General features: G+C 36.2%; 1 protein-coding gene across 1 annotated transcript; it reads left to right on the top strand.

Moving 5' to 3' along the window:
• Positions 1-2,706: 2,706 nt before the first annotated feature.
• LOC131638701 (small polypeptide DEVIL 11-like) lies at positions 2,707-3,367 on the top strand. Its single transcript, XM_058909262.1, has one exon. The coding sequence runs from the start codon at positions 2,916-2,918 to the stop codon at positions 3,162-3,164; it is 249 nt and encodes an 82-aa protein (XP_058765245.1). The 5' UTR covers positions 2,707-2,915; the 3' UTR covers positions 3,165-3,367.
• The last annotated feature ends 15,033 nt before the right edge of the window (positions 3,368-18,400 follow it).

Consider the following 18,400-nt stretch of genomic DNA (forward strand, 5'->3'; position numbering starts at 1 on the left):
GATAGATTGTAAGGGCATAAAAAAATGTGTTATTCAAGATAGAAAAACATTGAATATTTTTTATGTCTTGCAATCCATCCTTAAGGATGATGCTTAATAGTCTGGGGCGGCAACGTATAAGTTAGGATTAGGGTAAAATTTGTTTAACGAGTGCTTTTATAGTAAAATCCGATTATGTTATCCCTCGGTTTTTAAGGAAACCAAAGGGATAGATCATTTAGTACTCACTTATAAACAAATAAAAGTATAAATTGCAATAGCTAGGATTCAAAGCATGTCCTAATTTGTTTTTCCCCTCGATTTTATTAAAAACCGAGGGAATATTTTGTTTTAATTTTTATAAATATAATAAAACATGGTGCACCTTGGCATAGTACCTCATTTTTTATGGCTGAGGTGAAAGCTTCATCATAAAAAACGTTATTTGTTGTAGTGCAAGACCAAAATTCTTAGAAAGACTTGTATCTAAAATAAGGAATTCCATGCATATTCCTTAAAAAGTATACTCTAATGTAATCATGAAGATGATATAATCAAATGAAATTTCTATGTGCGAATCCAATGCTAGAAAATTTGTCTTCACAAGCATTCCCTAAGTATGAGAAAATATGAAATGCATAGAGAGAGAGTTATAATGATGCAGTCCAACCATCTAGATTTAAGTTGCCAAGGGACAAGGTACAGATTAGAGAAAGCTTGCACAACAAGCATGCAATCGAATTCTAGGAAAAAAATAAGACCACTTATTCTTTGCATCCAATTCCACTATCATCATAGCACCAACAAATTCATAACAAATAGCATTGTCATTGACAATGAAATTAGACAAGCTTCCCATATGTTCATTCCTAGAGTTTCTAAAAATGGCCCCAAAAGATGCAAGGGAAAGAGTTCAAAAAGATATACCATCAGAGTTACCTTTGGTCCACCCAAGAGGAGGAGGTTGTCACAACACATCAAAAATAACAGGCGTGGTCAAGAGAAACTAGAGTTAAAGAGAAACTTTGGAAGATTGAGAATTCTAACATTGATGTGTTAAAGTTGGAAGGAAAGTTAGATATAACCATGTTGTAAGAGATAGTGTCCCTGTAGGAAGTCCAACTAATTCTAATATCTTGAAATCCATCTTGTTTTCTTAATATTGTAGTTCTACAACTCCTGAACTAGGGTTGATTGATGATGCTCCAACAGTTACCCATGGAAGAGATTTGCGGGTTACCATAGATGATATAAGGTAACAATGTCCAGAGATGAGAAGCAAAGGCACCGCCAATGAGAAGGTGTTTAGTGGACTCACAGTGCTCGAAGTAGAGGTTGCATATAGAAGAAAGGTAGCATCCTTTAGCTGTAATATTATCACCAATAAGAAGCTTATTTTAAATGCATCTCTGAATACTTTTAAAGAACAAGTTCTTCGTTTTAGATGTTTCTTGTTTATTGTAAGAGTTACAATAATATTTTTTCGGGCGTATGTTGTTCATTGTAGAGAAGTTTTAGACTTCAAGTATTGGCATAACATGTTAGACGTAATATTTTTAATATATTTAAACGGGTGAAAGTATTTGAAGAAAAAGGCTCATGTGAACTTCTTGATAAATCCACATGAGAGAAGATCAATACATAGGTTAGCATATGTTTTAGTGTATGGTGGATAGGAGAGAAACATGTATATATGTGGACTTGATTGAGGTGTACTCTTTTGTGGGATTAAGGATTTTGAGTTTTACTTTGGAACAAACAACCTTTAAAGCCACATCAAGCAAAGTGTTCAAACATGAGAAAACATGTTTTGACCACTGACATATTTTTCTATCATTTGCGTCTTACACTTTTGACTTCCTAGCACTAGAGACATTGAATCTTTTACAAAGAGTTAAAATAGTCATGCATATCAATTAGGAATGATATTGGTATACTAGTAAATGGCCTATAAGAGGCGACGAGGGACACAATGAATGCATCGTCTCACCTATAAAAGCCTTCTTGATCACCCATATCATAAATTGATCGCCTATTTAGTAGATATGTCATCCACTTTTGGGATAACTCGTCTGACGTGGGAAAATGGAGAAGTGATGTGTGTCCCTAATCCACAATGGTGCAGAAGAAGTCATGGGGAAAGTAACCATGCTCTCCGAAATCGATCTCATCATATGAGTTTTTGCCTCAAAATCGATCTAAATCGCACCACAAACGCCCTTAATAGCAATGTTGTGTTTCCCACGTTTGGGTTGAAGAATTTAGAAGGATTGTTTTTGCCTTCTAAAAAGGGTCAGTAGCGCACTTTGTTAAATCTAAAGAAATGAATCAAGTCTTTCGATGAAAGTTAACTCTAGAAAAATTAGTGAATTTATGCATTTCACAACTTATTTTTATTATTTATTAAATTTATCTACGCATAATTATATAGATTAATTTTTTAAGTTAAAAAAATTATAATAAACGACAAAATTCGTTCTTAAAAAAAAATTAACACTATTATATTTTTAAAATTAGATTAAAAGTGAAAGCTAATGATTAAAGTAGAAAAAAATCACCATCTCATTCAAATGTTTCTCTTAGTGCATTTCATTTTCACCACATTAAGATAGTTACCAAAATAAAAATACATGACTTATAAATATCTATTCATGGAAAATAGATATTAAACTCAAGATATTCAACAGAATATAAAAAGCAACAATGGTGGGCCTTTATAGAGCAAGTAAGGCCCAGGTGATACAGACAGAGTGCCTCACAGACCCCATTCTTCCCAATCCAACTATCCTTTATAAATATTGACCTCTGTTTTTCATCCAACATTATTAATTCTCTTCCCTCACAGTGATTCAGTCTCAGTTAAAACTCCTCCAACAACTCATTTCAGTTTTCCAAGAAAAAACACACACTGTCAACTCTTTCTTTCTCTTTCCAACATGTCTTCTGAATCCACATGCAATCAAACTGTCCCACCTTTCTACTTAGATGAGAAGTGGAAGTTATCATCAAAGAATCAAGTATCTTCCTCAAATTCGAAGAAGAAGAAGAATTTAACTCACCATAGAAAGTGTGCTTTTGCTAGAAAGTGTGTTAGGCTTGTTGAAGAACAAAGAGCTCGTTTCTATATCATGAGAAGATGTGTTATAATGCTCATATGTTGGAATGATCAGTACAATGATTCATAAGATCATGTTTTTGTGTACATAGGTGTTGGAATTTTCATTGAACGAGGTTTATGTTAATGTTCCTGTTTATGTTTATGTTAGTGTTTTTAATTTTGTTTTGTACTATGTTGTTAGAATTGGAAAATATAAATGTTACTTATATAGCTTCAACACTAACTAAATTGTCTTTCTTTTGTTATCTAAAATTTTCATTTTTATATCAAGTCGAGAATTTAGATGAAAAGATTATACAGAAATAACAGATAAACAGACAATAAACTGTGTCACATATTTTATTTGTATCTGGGATTGAAGAAATTAGAAGAGGAATATGGTGTTTGAGATCTGAAAATTGAGAGAGATTCCATTGAAATTCAACCATTGGAGATGGAAGTGGTGAGATGAGGTAAGCTATGCTATGCTCAAATAAATGTGCTTAGGATGACGCAAAAAAAATTAGTTTCTTGAATTAATTTAATCATTATTTTGTTAGTGTGAATGAGCTCATTTATGGAAATTGAAGTTTGGTTAATTTTTTTATATATTTTAGTGAAAGGGAGAGAGGGAATATAATAATAAAATAAACATCTTTGGAACGACCAAAGGGGCAAGCAACAAAGATGCCTTTGTCTGCGTCAAATATTGCACTTTGGTGCTAATTACAAGGATAACATTTTTATTTCGTGAAAAAAGTGGAAAATATTTTATGATACTTTTTTCATCAAATATTAATATGTATTTTGGTTTTTGAAGCTCAGAGCTTACAATTTATGTGTTAATTTAAAGTTGTTATTGTTATTTTTGTTATAAATAAAGAAAATATAGTATGTTAGTACTAATATATTTTAATTTATCTATGAAAATATAGTTATTAATTTTTCCATAATATAATTTTGAAGAAAAGAATATTTTATTATAACAATATAGTTTTAATCCACTAGTTTTTAAAATTCAATTTGTATCTTTTTTTTCATTAACTTAGTCACCTGTAAATACTATTATTGTGAATTTAATCATCAATACTCTCAACTATCTTTTAGATAACTAGGTCAAGAAAATAACTTGTAACTTTAAATTTTTAAACTAGTATTACTAAAACAAATGTTTGATAACTATTTTGAAGTACCTTTTAAGTTTATACTATATAATTTTTTATTTTTTATTTTATATTTATTTTTAAGGATTAAATATATAACGTTTCTGTAATATAGGTGAGATTCAGTTTTGTAAAAGAAAATTTAATCCCCTTTAAAAATATTAAAATTCTATGTGTTTTACCCTCTGTAATGCTATTACTCTAAATTTGATTATCAATGCTCTTAACTATCTTTTAGATAATTAGGTCAAGAAAATAGCTTCTAACTTTAAATTTTTAAACTAGTATTGCTAAAAAAAAAGGTTGATAACTATTTTGAAGTAATTTTAATCTTATAGTTTTTAATTTATTATTTTTCATTTCATATTTATTTTAAAGGTTAAATATACAATACTTTTGTAATATAGGTGAGATTCGGTTTACCTTTTATAAATAAAAAAATTTGATTCCCTTTTGAAATGTTAAAATCTGTCATTTACCCTCTGTATATTTTATTTGAAAATTATAGCGAAACTCGTCTACATTGCAGGAAATATCGTATATTTAATCCTATTTTTAATATTTTAACTAAAATTCATTTTATCATTTAGAATTTATTATAACTTAAAATAAATATATATGTTTTAATTGTGGGAATAGAAAAAAAAAACAAGTTTTGATCGCTTAATAGTATTAAATTCTTTTGACTGAGAGTTTTATCGTTCATTTTAGTTCTCTCCGGCTTTAATGATTAATTTGTACAGTTACGCGCAGAGGACAATTGGTTTCTATCAAAAAAGAAAAAAATATATCTTAAAAAAATTACGAATCACTTACCACAATATTTCTACTTTATTTTTATCATTTGTTTTCACTCCACACTTGTTTTTTATCGTTGATCACTCCTACTCTGACATCATCTACCACACACACACAAACATACACGCGCACAAACACACATACACATTTTAGTATGATGTTATATTTTACATATATGTTTGAAATATTTTCCATGTGTTTATAGTTATTGTTTGGCTTTAGAACTAGGTAATCTCGAAAAGCATAAATTTGCGGTCTATTGTGATGGTTCAAGGTTTCCGATGCAGTGAAAAAAAGGCCGACCTGCAAGGTTAGTATTCTTATGCTCAAGTCAGAAATGAAGTTTTAATGAATAAGGGTGTGAATACTTGTAGGTGGCATGTTTTCCTCTTTAAATAAGGGGGATAATTGGTGGCAGCCCGAGTGTGAAACGACGTGGAATGCAGTGAACCGTTGGATTGATTTGAGGATATTAGCATGGCACCCTCATGAGAAGTGTCTTATGATGTAGGGAAAACGGGGAGTACATGTTCCTTGTGTGGTAACTATATGTTTGTAATTGGTCCTTGCGGCCTAACTAGAATAATTTCCTTTCAAGCCCTTATCCCTGCTTTGCGGGACGAGGGTTTGTGATATGTATTATTTCTGGACCACAGGATATATGACCTTGGAAATCCTGAACAGGGTGACACTAGTCTCAAGGATGAGTGCATCGAATGCCTATCTAGGAAGTCACAATGTGGTGTTGGGAGTGTCTGACACGCCTTTTCGTGCTAGCTAGCAATGGTGTTTCTACCTCTTAAGAGTAGTTGAATGCTTAAGAGTTGTTTTTTGTGAAGATCTTGATTGTTGGAAGTGCGTAATGGATTGTATGATTCCAGGTGCTTGAATAGATTATAAAGGGCTTGAAGTACTCTCTTGTCTTTTTTGCTGTAGCTTATCTATGAAGAGGGTGTTTTTGTTTCTCATTGTTCTTCCTTGGGAGTATTTTGCTTTCATGTTGAGTCAAATCAACAATTTCACTTACTATTGTTGGATTTGCATGTTGCATCGACCCTTTCTTACAAGCTCGAATCCTAAGTATTTTGTTGCTCCAACGTTCTTTCGCTAGGGCTTTCAAGTAGATTTTTACACAAACATTAATATACCTGCAAATATTCGGTTAATAATATATCATTTAATTTCGACCATGAAAACTGGAAAATATATATATCAAGAGATTTGGTGGATCCCAACATAATAGGGATTACTTCTACCTTTACTCGTGAAGGTTTCTTTGACCAAGCTTTGGCTGATGTGGGTCCCTTAATCAACTAGGGGTGTTTCCCCCAGGTGAAGAAGAAATGATTTGTAGTCGATACAGTAGATGTGGTATCCCTTTCCAATAATGCTTGCTCTTAATCCTATGTTATTGTTTCCCTTTCAACGAATTCAAAGTTAGCGTATTGAATCATATATTGATCGCCCTTTTGCAGTTTCATCCTATGAGTTCGGCATTGGCCAAAGTCTTTCAACATTGGAACAAGTATAAAGGAAGTAAGTCGACAGTGACATTATTTTTCCATATTTTCAATATTCAAAATTACTCTAAATGTGCAAATGGTTCTAGTTTGTCCTTTTTTAGGCAACCTATTTAATACTTCGAAACTTATTCTAAAAGCATGGAGGATTTTGACGATCATTTTTACTTGTTATTCCTTTGAACAAGGAAGCGCGCATGACGATCTTCCACTTGGGACTCATTTCTCCCTTTTCTTGTTCAGATATCTTCCATAAGTATTAGCTTAAATTCACTACCTGAAAGAGGGTTGTTCGTATACTTACAAGAAAGAAGAATTGTTCTTGGAGGAATCATACTTAAAATTTCAGTCGGTGGCTTTATGAAAGGAGTCTTTTGTGCTAATGGTGCTTCTAGAAACCAGTCGAAGTAGTGCATTGAGACCTGCTGGCTGATAGATGCCAAATCGAATATGGAGGAAAAGAATCTTTGGTAAGCGACACAACGAAATCTTGGCCAATTCCCTCGTGAGTTTTGAAATGTTCTTCGTGCCAAATGATCTCCTTATAATCTAGAATCAAATGCAAAAATAACCAAATCAAAAGGATGCTTGAGTTGAAAATAGCATGGATAACAAGTTTAGGTTATGACTTTAATTCTAGGTCGGGCAATAGGTCGACCAGGTTTTGGACTTACTTTTGTGCACACATGGGCATCTTGGCCAATTCCAAAATTGAGGGAATTAAAGGAAAAATTGATTTTGACCCTTAAATCAAAGTTGTAGGGAAGTTCAAATGTGACATTTGGCTCGAAGTAGATTCCAAAAATGTTGAGAAATGAGATAGTTATGGTGTTTTGACCAAGTGACATGCCATACATGAATGTAGGCCCACCAATCATTCACCAACTTGCGATTTTGGCTATTTATTTGGATCCAATGGCCCAATAATGACCACTTGAATACCAAATGAAGAAAACTTGATTTTCCCTTGAATGATCTTGATGATTGCTTGAAGATTGGATGGAAGTGGCATGAAAATAAACACATGAATCATACTTGAATCAACTTTGAAAACAAGCACCAAAGTTGAACTTCTCTTGATCAAATAAAGTTGAAATAATCTTGATATGAAAATGACCTAACATTATAGGTCATGCCTTGGAGTAAAAGCTCTTGTGGACCACTTTTTGACCAAACTTTGACTTTGTGGACCAAAACCCTAATTTAGAAACAAAGCTTGATCTTTTGATATCTTCAACCATAAACCAAGTAACTTTGAATCTTCAATCATTCTTGTTCATTGAATAATATCTTCTTAGGCATTAAGCACTATTTTGATCCTTTGATTACAAGCCATTACCTTGTATAATAAGAAAATAGGGCAACCAATATTTTGTATTTTGATTAAGGGTAGCAAAGTTAGAATATAAACAAACATAGATGCAAAAAGAAACACAATTTGTGCTTGGGGATCTCCCATAAAGGTTAACCCAAAAGGGTAAAGGGTTAAGAGGATGACATGTTTGTGATCTTTGGGTTAGATACAAATGAATGATAGGTGGAATTTTAGGGGTAAAATTAACATATGTTAAATAGTATACTTCATCCAACTGGATGTTAGAAGAGGCGAGAGTCTCCTATATGATTGTTATATTAAACCATGTAGTCTTCGAGGTGGCTAATTTGGATAAGAAGTCCACCCTAAAGTTTTGCTTGAGGGAGACGAGCTCTACTTCAAAAAAGAGAAAATACAAAGATAAATTTTGTACCTTCTATAGATATTTTATCACCTAGGGCTCCTTGTCCTGATATTGCCTTGAGACCTGGCTGGTGACTAGTTGATAGTCGCTCTTAGCCTTTAGTTTGGTGGCTCCCATTTCCAAGGTGTAATACGGTGAACTGACTTTTTATTAATCGGAATGTCGCGGTTAAGCATGAGTCGCCACCGACTTTTATTTTATCCAAACAAATTCAGAAAGGCAAAAAGAAACAGAAAAAAACCTTTTAAAGAAATCTAAGTTCGGGGGGTAATTTATGCAATGGGAAGGTGTAAGGCACCCTTTGCATCCATGGTTTTCCATGGGCTCTTAATTGCTTTGCTTGCTCGTTTGTTTAGAAAATGTAGATGAAAGAGATAGGGACTTTAGCTCGTAAATGAGCGTTGCCCTTTTTGAAGAATTTTGAGAAAGAATATAATGATGAGCATTGCAAGGCAATTAGGGGCAATTACCTTAAACTCAGATGATAGGTCTCTTTTTAGCCTTTCAGAATGAAAGGGTCAATCCTTGCCATAAGAGGGCAGGAAGCCTTTCGTTTGGAGGTTGAAGGGTCGTCGAAGCATCCTTTGCCATAAGACTGTCCCATGCCATAGAAAGGCAGGTAGTCTAAGGCAATGATCAGAATAAGCCATTTTTCGTTAGGCAACCAGAAGATACCTCAGCCTTTTTCCGTAGGCAACTTCCGAGGGCCGAGGTCATTTGTGTATCGAAGGCAGCATCATTTAGGGTCGTGACCTTTTTATCGAGGCAACAGGCTGAGGTATCCTCGTATTCGAGGGACATGGCTTATTCTGCAAAAAACACAAAGGCAACAGGCAACAAGGCAACAAGGCAACAGGCAACAGAGAGGATTACCCAAAAAGCGTGCGTGTGTGCACCAATCACGTGATTCAATTCAGATATTTATCTTTTAATTAGTTATTCTAATTCAATTAACGAGTTGCACTCCCTAAATTACTAACCACGCAGTTATAAAGCAATAAAGGGAAGGGGAAAATGAAACCAGCGGAGGAGAGGGGATTTGTAACCAGCGGATACAAAATAATAGGTCTGAACAAGTAATAATTAAATAGGGTCGAGGTTTTAGGGTTACCGACTATTCGAGCTTTGGCAATTGGCGAACCCTGAAAGAAAGAAACATGGCAAACAAAAAAAAAAGGGGTGAGTGCATTGTCGGTTCGAAGGCGAACTTCATTAACCACAAAGAAAATAGAATAATAAATTAAAAGTAGAAATAGAGATAAGGTACTTAGCTTGGCATTTGCCTGACAGGGTTGAGGGCAAGGTTTGCCAGAAGCATCGACTCTGACCATTAGGAATGAGCAAAGAAACAAATAAGGCGTGAGTGTATTATCAGATTCGAGGGCGAAGGGATTAACCCTGAAAATAAAGAATAAATAAATATAAAAATAATAGTAAAAACAAAGGAGGGTACTTAGCTTTGTATTTGATCTGATATGGTTAATAGTCGGGAGAGATCTCAGGGTTAACCCTGAAAAAGACAAAGGCAAAAGAAAGAGTGAATGTATGCACAGTTCAGAAATATAAGGGCAAACCCTAAAATTAAAAAAGGAAACAAAATAGACTTCAAACAAATAAAATACTTAGCTTTTGTATTTTGATCGGGCGCATAGTCGGAAGGCACTTGAAAAGTCAACCCTGAAAAGGCAAGGCACGGGAAGAAAATATTTCAGTGTATAGTTTGATCTTCGTAAACCCTGATTAGGGTACGAATTTAAATAATAAAAAAAACGAACGATTTAATTAATTATTGGTCTCGCGACCTAATTAATTAAATCGGAATAACAAAATTAACTCGAACGTAAAAAATAGTTTTTATGAAATTTTTAGAATTAAAATAAGAATTTTAGAATAAATATAAATACCTTAATATAATTAAATAACAATATAAATTTTGACTCCATAAATGATTATACATGTAAATAAATGAATAAGAAAAATAAACACATAAAATATTTTTATAAAAAATATTTATAATTTACATATTTTTATATAAAATATGTTTGATTAAAAAAACAAAATATATATACATTAAAACAAAAAGTAAAAGGCTGTATAATTAAAATTAAAAAAAAAATTCAAAAAAACTTAACTCTTGATCTGGTGTGACTCACACGCGTGGAGCATGGTGCGCCTTCAGGCCTGGCAGCGTTGGATCTGAAATACTGATGATCGAACGGTTGTGATGCAGGGAGCGCATGATAAGCCATGTTTCTTAACGCATCAGATCCCAGGGAAACCAAACAATACGCGCGCCAATTCTGTTTTGAACGGGCCAATAGTACGTGGACACGCACTCGTCCCTGACCTCCAGCCGTCGCCAAAACCAGACCCTTTACCTACGGTTGCTTCATTCCGTCGCCATAGCCTGTGATCTTTACGAATACAACGAAAACACAACAAAAATTCTTCGCGAGACCATAGACATGATCGTCCAGATCTCACGATCATAACCTTGCCTTTAATTTGGCTTAATTTAACCTATAGCAAAAAACCCTAAAACAAACCCTAATTTTCAACGATGGCATATTCGTATACGTTCACGCAAACAGCATAATAATGACCCAGAAACGTTCCAAATGCCATAAGGACCAATAATATGCAGGCAATTTTACAGAATGATGCATGAATTCATGAAATCGAAGCAAAGAATGTAGCGACTTACCTTGCTAAATAGGAGGTGTTTCTGGTGTTGTTGAACGCGTGCAACGATCTGGATCGATTCAGAATGCTTTCAGGAACGTTTTGGGATGAATTGCAAGCCTTGAATTGCCTTACACCACCAATTTGAAGTTTGACTTTTCTCCACTTTTGTAATTCGGTTCTAGGGTTCTTCAGAGCCAAATTTCGTAACCCTAGAGGTTTGCCCTTGTTTGATACTTATAGAGGAGTGATTAGGGTGAATCTTGAGCCTTGAATCTTAAGAAATCTTTGATTTGCATATTGAGAAAATTTGATTGAAAAATAAATTATGGAACTTTCTAAATAGGCCAATATTGATTCAATCTTGTCCAATTTTATTCATGTACGAAATTAGATTGATTTTGGAATATATTTGATGATTAATGATGATTGGAACATAGGCATAAATCATATCTTTTGTATTTTTTATTTTTCATAATTAATTCATGATTTTAAATGATTAAAATCACAAAATAATTAATAAAAAATAATATAAAATATGAAAGTATGATTTGGGGGGCGTGCATGGGCTTGTAATGGAGATTGAGTGAAGAAATCATAGGCCCATTTGGAAAATTTTGGATTTTGAACCTTTCCTTTTCACATTTTTTCTCAAAAATAGTCCAACTTTGACAAGGTGTATTTCTCTCAATTCTTGAGGTATGGAAGTTTTCTTGGACTTTTTGGAAACCTTAGAGAGTCCTCTAACCAATGTCTTTGGTCCTATATCAAAATCATTTTCCATTCTCATTTTATGACCTTTTGAAAAAAGTGTCTTCTTGTTGACTTTTGAAAAGGACCTATAATGTATGAAGCCATATCTCTTAGGTTATTGACCTATGAGCTTTGATTCTTGGACCATTGGATATAGGAATGAATTCCCTTCAAAATGAGCTTTGGTGGGAATTTTTCTGATGAAGTATGAATATTTGGTGAATTTTCAAAGTTTTGGTTGACTTTTTCAGTTCATGCCCAAAATAGTAACTTTTGACTTTTGACTTTTCTGATCTTTCCTTGTATCATCATGATCAACCCTTGATCAAATGATGATTTTAGGGTTATGAGGATGTTGTTGACCAAATATCTTGAGTTTTGACTATATATTGACTTGAAATGACTGTTTTGCCCTTGAGAGTCGACTGTTGACCTAATCAGGATTTGAGGGACTAAATTTGCTCTGTTTGACTTGAAACTTTATATGGAGATACTTTGGGATGTTAGTGACCCTATGGAACCACCTTGAGCCATTGATTCAATGATTTTCCATCGAATTAATCAAACCCTAGTTCAGAGCTTTTGTATAGGAGAGTGTGTTCTGGAGCTTTGTCTTTTGTTCTGATTTTATGTGTGAAAAATAACATGGGCAAATTTTGGGGTATGACACAAGGCAAGGATCATATCGGTATAGGTGGCAAAACGGGCCTAGTTCGTTGGGCATGCCTCTTTTGCCCGCACTTTTCTGCGGGGCGGACTAAAATTTTAGGCTCGCAACCTCTAATATGTCCTCCCCTCCCCGCCCTGATTTTTTGCGGGCACAAGCATTTATATAAAATTTTACATTTTTAGGTCTAAAAAGTGCAAAGCCCGCAAACAATCCCCTCCCGAACCTCATTTTTTTGCGGGGCGGCCCAAAGTTTTAGGCCCACACCCTTAACTAAACTCTCCTTGCTGTTTTTTGCGGGATTTTGTGAGGCAGGGCTTAACGGGGCGAGCATGCCCGTTTACCACCCCTTCGGCGATAACGGCTCGTATTTTGCCTAATTATTGTAAGCGTTAAACTCAAATTTCAATTCCAGCTTGATAACTATATCGTTGGGTCCTTCGAGGACTATTCCTGCATCGCTTTCTTTTACGTTAGAGGCATCATCCATGGATAACGCCCAAACTAAAAGGGGATCCTCGTCTATGGGCGAGTTTAGTTCGGCTACAAAGTCGACTAAGGCTTGAGATTCGATGATTCCATCGAGACGTATTGGATGTCGTATTCTTAGAGCTATATTGCCCATGATACCATTTTTCTTGCCATGTCAGGTTTTTTCACAACTTGTCAGACGAGATAGATGGTTTTTTACAAAGATGGTGTGATAACAACGACTAACGCCAACTTCTCAATCTTCTGATAGCATGTCTTTGAGCCTTTGAACAAATTGCTTACAAAATACACGAGTCTCATTGTTTTTTCTATTTCTTAAACAAGGACTGAGCTCATCGCCCGCTCTGTAATCGAGAGGTAAGGAAGAAAAGACGTGTAACACTCCATTTATTTTCATAATTTAGTTTAATTAAATTAATTGAATTATGAGGAATTAAGCAATTGGGCTTGAGTTGTGGTTAGTAAGGGAGGGGGTGCATTGGTAGGCCCTATTACTAATTAAAATAATTTTATTTTATTCTTAATAAAATAGAAGGAGTGGTAGAATAGAGAAGGTTACAGTATTGGGAAAAGAAGTTTGAACGTGAAAAGAGAAGAGGAACGGAGAAGTGCGACCGAGGAAGAACGAAGAATCAACCTTCAGGTAAGGGGGGACTCTTCCGTTTATCTTCTATTATGGGATTATAGATAATATGATAGAATTGATCGTGTTATCCGTACCAATTGGGTTGTGCTTAGGTTGTAGAAATGTTAGGTTTTGGGAGGATTTACACGTAATGAATATGCTGATTCGGGTAATGATGTTATTTGGATGGTTTAAATGTATTATAATGTGCTATAATATGTGTTTGTTGTACTGTATGCGAAATCTGATTGGAATGGGTTGAATTGGTAATGATTTGGTGAAGGAAGGGTAAAATCGCAGGCTGTTTTCTGCTATTTGGAGCGCTGGGATTCGCCAGTTCGCGCCGCGTCCAGGAGTTGGCGCCGCGAATAGCTTGGCAAAAGGCCAGGAAGCTTTGTTGCGCTCAGTACGCGCCGCGAGCATATGACCGCGCCGCGAGGGCGTAGTTTTAATTCGTTCCGCGCCGCGAACCTTTGTTTGCGCCGCGAAGGCGTAGTTCCTATTCGTTCCGCGCCGCGAACCGTGTGTGGCGCCGCGTGCTGTTAGTTGTTGCGACTGTCCATTTGAAAAGTTTTAAAGAGGTGTAACTTTTAAACCGTAAACCGGATTTTGGTGCCGTTTCGAGTACAGTGAAGCTAATCAGATAATTTATATAATCAAATGGTGTTTTGAGTTGTGGCTCGAACTATTTTTAAAAACACCGAGCTTGATTGTTTGTGGTAGGATATGTTTATAGGTACACTAATGAATGTTTACCTGTATAATGTTGTGGTTGTAACTGGTGTCTATTGTACATGTATTGTTGGTATAAATATGTGTCTTATTGATGATTATGACATTAATTGATGTATGTGGGTGATGAGCATGTTATGATTGATGCATGCATTCATAATCATTATGTGGCTGGTCCTTGACGATGGTGGATCAGTGGTAGCTAATTCCCATTGTGAGGAATTAGTGAGTGGGTGTTACCGTATCCTTGATGATGGTGGATCGGTGAGTTGGGTTATATCCCAGATTTTGGTACCACATGCATGTAGTTGCATTGCATTAGGTTGTTTGTGATATTATAACATGAATGGAAGGTTGTCCAATGTTATAATATGTGCTGTTGATTGTTGGTTTACTGATTGTATGGTTTGAATCTGATCATAACTGTGATTGGGTGTATGGCATGTGAAATGATATTTTATTATTTATATCTTATAACATTAGTTAAATGTGAATGAGACTCACCCTTACTGTTGTTATTTTTCAGATTGAGGAGTAGCTCTCGTACTTGGTGAGGATTAGCTCGTCAAGTAGTTCGTTAGAGTCAGTTGGGTCCGTGTCATGCTCTGGTCGTGTAACACTGGGGGCGTCGTTTAGAATTATTTGTTGAACTTTTTATTTTGGATGGATTTGTATGTTGATGCTTTAAGTCTGTGACTTGGCTGTTTGTTATTCAGATGTTAAAGATAATTCCGCTGTGTTAACATGATGAATCTGAATAAATTTGGTTGACGTTCTCCTTTATGGCATGACATGAGTATTATTGTTTGAATTAATTGGAAGTTGTAATGCCCTTTTTCATGTTAACTCTGATTATTTTCTATTATTATGCGGGGTATTAGAAGGGTGTTACAATAGTGGTATCAGAGCATTGTCGGTCGTTTGAGTCAGAGTCTTAGTGTCGGTTAATCCCTCGTATGCGATTAGTGTAAGGTTGACACTGTCGATACTTCTTGTTCTAATAGATATTGTTGATAGTTAGCAGAACAATGGCTGGAAGAGGAGGAAGAAACGATGATGCTATCGCTGAGGCTCTGGGCATGATTGCTGGTGTGCTGGGAGGGAATGCCAATGGAGCTGGAATTGGTGCTGACAGGCAGCTGAATAGTTTTCAGAGGAACAACCCTCCGTTGTTCAAAGGCACTCACGATCCCGAAGGCGCCCAGAAGTGGCTGAAAGAGATTGAAAGGATCTTCCGGGTGATTGATTGTGACGAAAATCTGAAGGTGAGATATGGGACTCACATGCTGTCTGAAGAAGCTGATGATTGGTGGATGGCTAGTAGGGACGAACTGCAAGCTGCAGGTGTTGCAATCACTTGGGCTGTGTTCAAGAGAGAATTCTTGCGGAGGTACTTTCCTGAGGATGTTAGAGGCAGGAAAGAGATTGAATTTTTGGAGCTGACACAAGGTAACATGACTGTGCCAGAGTATGCGTCCAAGTTTGTGGAGCTAGCAAAGTATTATGTCCACTACAATAATGATGAGGCTAGTGAATTCTCGAAGTGTGTTAAGTTTGAGAATGGTCTCCGCGATGAGATTAAACAGGGTATCAGATACCAGAGGATTCGCAGGTTTGTCGATTTGGTTGACTGCAGCCGAATCTTTGAAGAGGACAATATTAAACTGAAGTCGTCGCACTCTCGCGAGTTAGTCGACAGGAAAGGGAAAAAGCATATGGATCGTGGTAAGCCTTATGGTAAGGGTAACCAGAAAGCTGGAGGCTGGAAGAAGCCTAGTGGGGGAGACTCTAGTGCCCCTATTAAGTGCTTCAAGTGTGGAGAACCTGGACATCGCATTCACGAATGCAAAAGTGAGGAAAAGAAGTGCTATAGATGTGGAAAGGCAGGTCACATTGCTATTGAGTGCAAAGGGAACACTGTAACTTGTTTCAACTGCGGGGAAGAAGGTCATATCAGTCCTAAGTGTCCTAAGCCGAGGAAGAATCAAGCTGGTGGTAAGGTGTTCGCCTTATTTGGTTCAGAGACTACTCCAGAGGATCGGTTGATTAAAGGTACGTGTTTTATCCATGGCACTCCTTTAATTGCAATAATAGATACTGGGGCAACTCACTCGTTTATTTCATTGGATTGTGCTAAACGACTGAATTTGGAAATATCTGAGATTAATGGAAGTATGGTCATTGACACTCCTGCGTCGGGTTCAGTGACTACTTCGTTCGCTTGTTTGAACTGTCCAATTGATATTTTTGGTAGAGAGTTCGGAATGGACTTAGTGTGCCTTCCATTGGAACAACTTGATGTTATCTTGGGTATGAATTGGTTGCAATTTAATCGGGTTCATATCAATTGTTTCACGAAGACGGTTATTTTTCCTGAAGATGTCAGTGTTGAGGATTTAGCGATGACGGCTAGACAAGTGGATGAAGCAATGAAGGACGGGGCTGTCGTGTTCATGTTGATTGCATCCATGGAAGTGAAAAAGAAAGCGGTGAGTAGTGACTTACCGGTAGTATGTGAATTTCCAGAAGTCTTTCCAGAAGATGTAAGAGGATTGCCGCCAGAGAGGGAGGTAGAATTTGCTATTGAACTAATTCTTGGAACTAATCCTGTGTCGATGGCACCTTATCGTATGTCGGCATCGGAATTGAATGAGTTGAAGAATCAATTGGAAGATTTACTTGAGAAGAAATTTATTCGTCCTAGTGTCTCACCGTGGGGTGCACCGGTGTTACTAGTGAAGAAGAAAGAAGGTTCAATGAGGTTGTGTGTGGATTACAGACAACTCAACAAGGTTACTATCAAGAATCGGTATCCCTTGCCGAGGATTGACGACTTGATGGATCAACTAGTTGGAGCATGTGTGTTCAGCAAAATTGACTTGAGGTCGGGATATCATCAGATTCGGGTGAAGACGGACGATATTCAGAAAACAGCATTTAGAACGAGGTATGGTCATTACGAATATACAGTGATGCCATTTGGAGTAACCAATGCGCCGGGGGTTTTCATGGAGTATATGAATAGGATCTTCCATCCTTATCTGGATCAGTTCGTAGTAGTATTTATTGATGATATTTTAATATATTCTAAGAATGAAAAAGAGCATGCGGATCATCTTAAAGTGGTATTGGAACTATTGAAGGAAAAGAAACTTTTTGCAAAACTGTCAAAGTGTGAGTTCTGGTTAAACGAAGTGAGCTTTCTTGGGCATGTGATTTCCAAGGATGGTATTGCCGTTGACCCAACGAAAGTAGAAGCAGTGTCTCAGTGGGAAGCTCCGAGGTCAGTTTCCGAAATCCGTAGTTTCCTTGGTCTGGCGGGTTACTATAGAAAGTTCATTGAAGGTTTTTCAAAGTTAGCATTACCGTTAACTAAGTTGACTAGGAAGGGTCAAGCGTTTGTTTGGGATTCGAAATGTGAAGAAGGATTCCAAGAGTTGAAGAAGAGGTTGACTAGTGCGCCGATCTTAATTTTGCCGAATCCGGCGGAATCTTTTGTTGTTTATTGTGATGCTTCGTTGTCAGGATTAGGAGGTGTACTGATGCAGAATCAACAGGTAGTCGCTTATGCGTCGAGACAACTCAAGGTGCATGAGAGAAACTATCCGACTCATGACTTAGAGTTGGCAGCAGTGGTATTTGTGTTGAAGTTGTGGAGGCATTACCTATATGGTTCAAGGTTTGAAGTATTTAGTGATCACAAGAGTTTGAAGTACCTCTTTGACCAAAAAGAGTTGAATATGAGACAAAGAAGATGGTTAGAATTTCTCAAGGATCATGATTTTGAACTGAATTATCATCCGGGTAAAGCAAATGTTGTTGCCGATGCATTGAGTAGGAAGTCCTTGCATATGTCTATGCTTATGGTGAGAGAATTGGATTTAATTGAGCAATTCCGAGATTTGAGTTTAGTATGTGAAGACACTCCTACCAGTGTTAAATTGGGTATGCTGAAGCTGACTAGTAGTATTCTTGAGGAAATCCGAGAAGGTCAGAAGACTGATGTAGAGTTGGTTGATAAGTTGACTCTGATTAATCAAGATGAAGGAGGTGAATTCAGAATCGACAAGAATGGTATAATGAGGTTTGGTAATCGTGTTTGTGTTCCTGATGTTGCCGAATTGAGGAAGAGTATTCTTGAAGAAGGACATCG

Source organism: Vicia villosa, unplaced genomic scaffold, assembly GCF_029867415.1.
Source record: "Vicia villosa cultivar HV-30 ecotype Madison, WI unplaced genomic scaffold, Vvil1.0 ctg.002386F_1_1, whole genome shotgun sequence".
Classification (NCBI taxonomy): Eukaryota; Viridiplantae; Streptophyta; class Magnoliopsida; order Fabales; family Fabaceae; genus Vicia; species Vicia villosa.

Coding starts and splice junctions, on each gene's coding strand:
- LOC131638701 (XM_058909262.1), top strand. CDS start 2,916: ATGTCTTCTGAATCCACATGCAATCAAACTGTCCCACCTTTCTACTTA.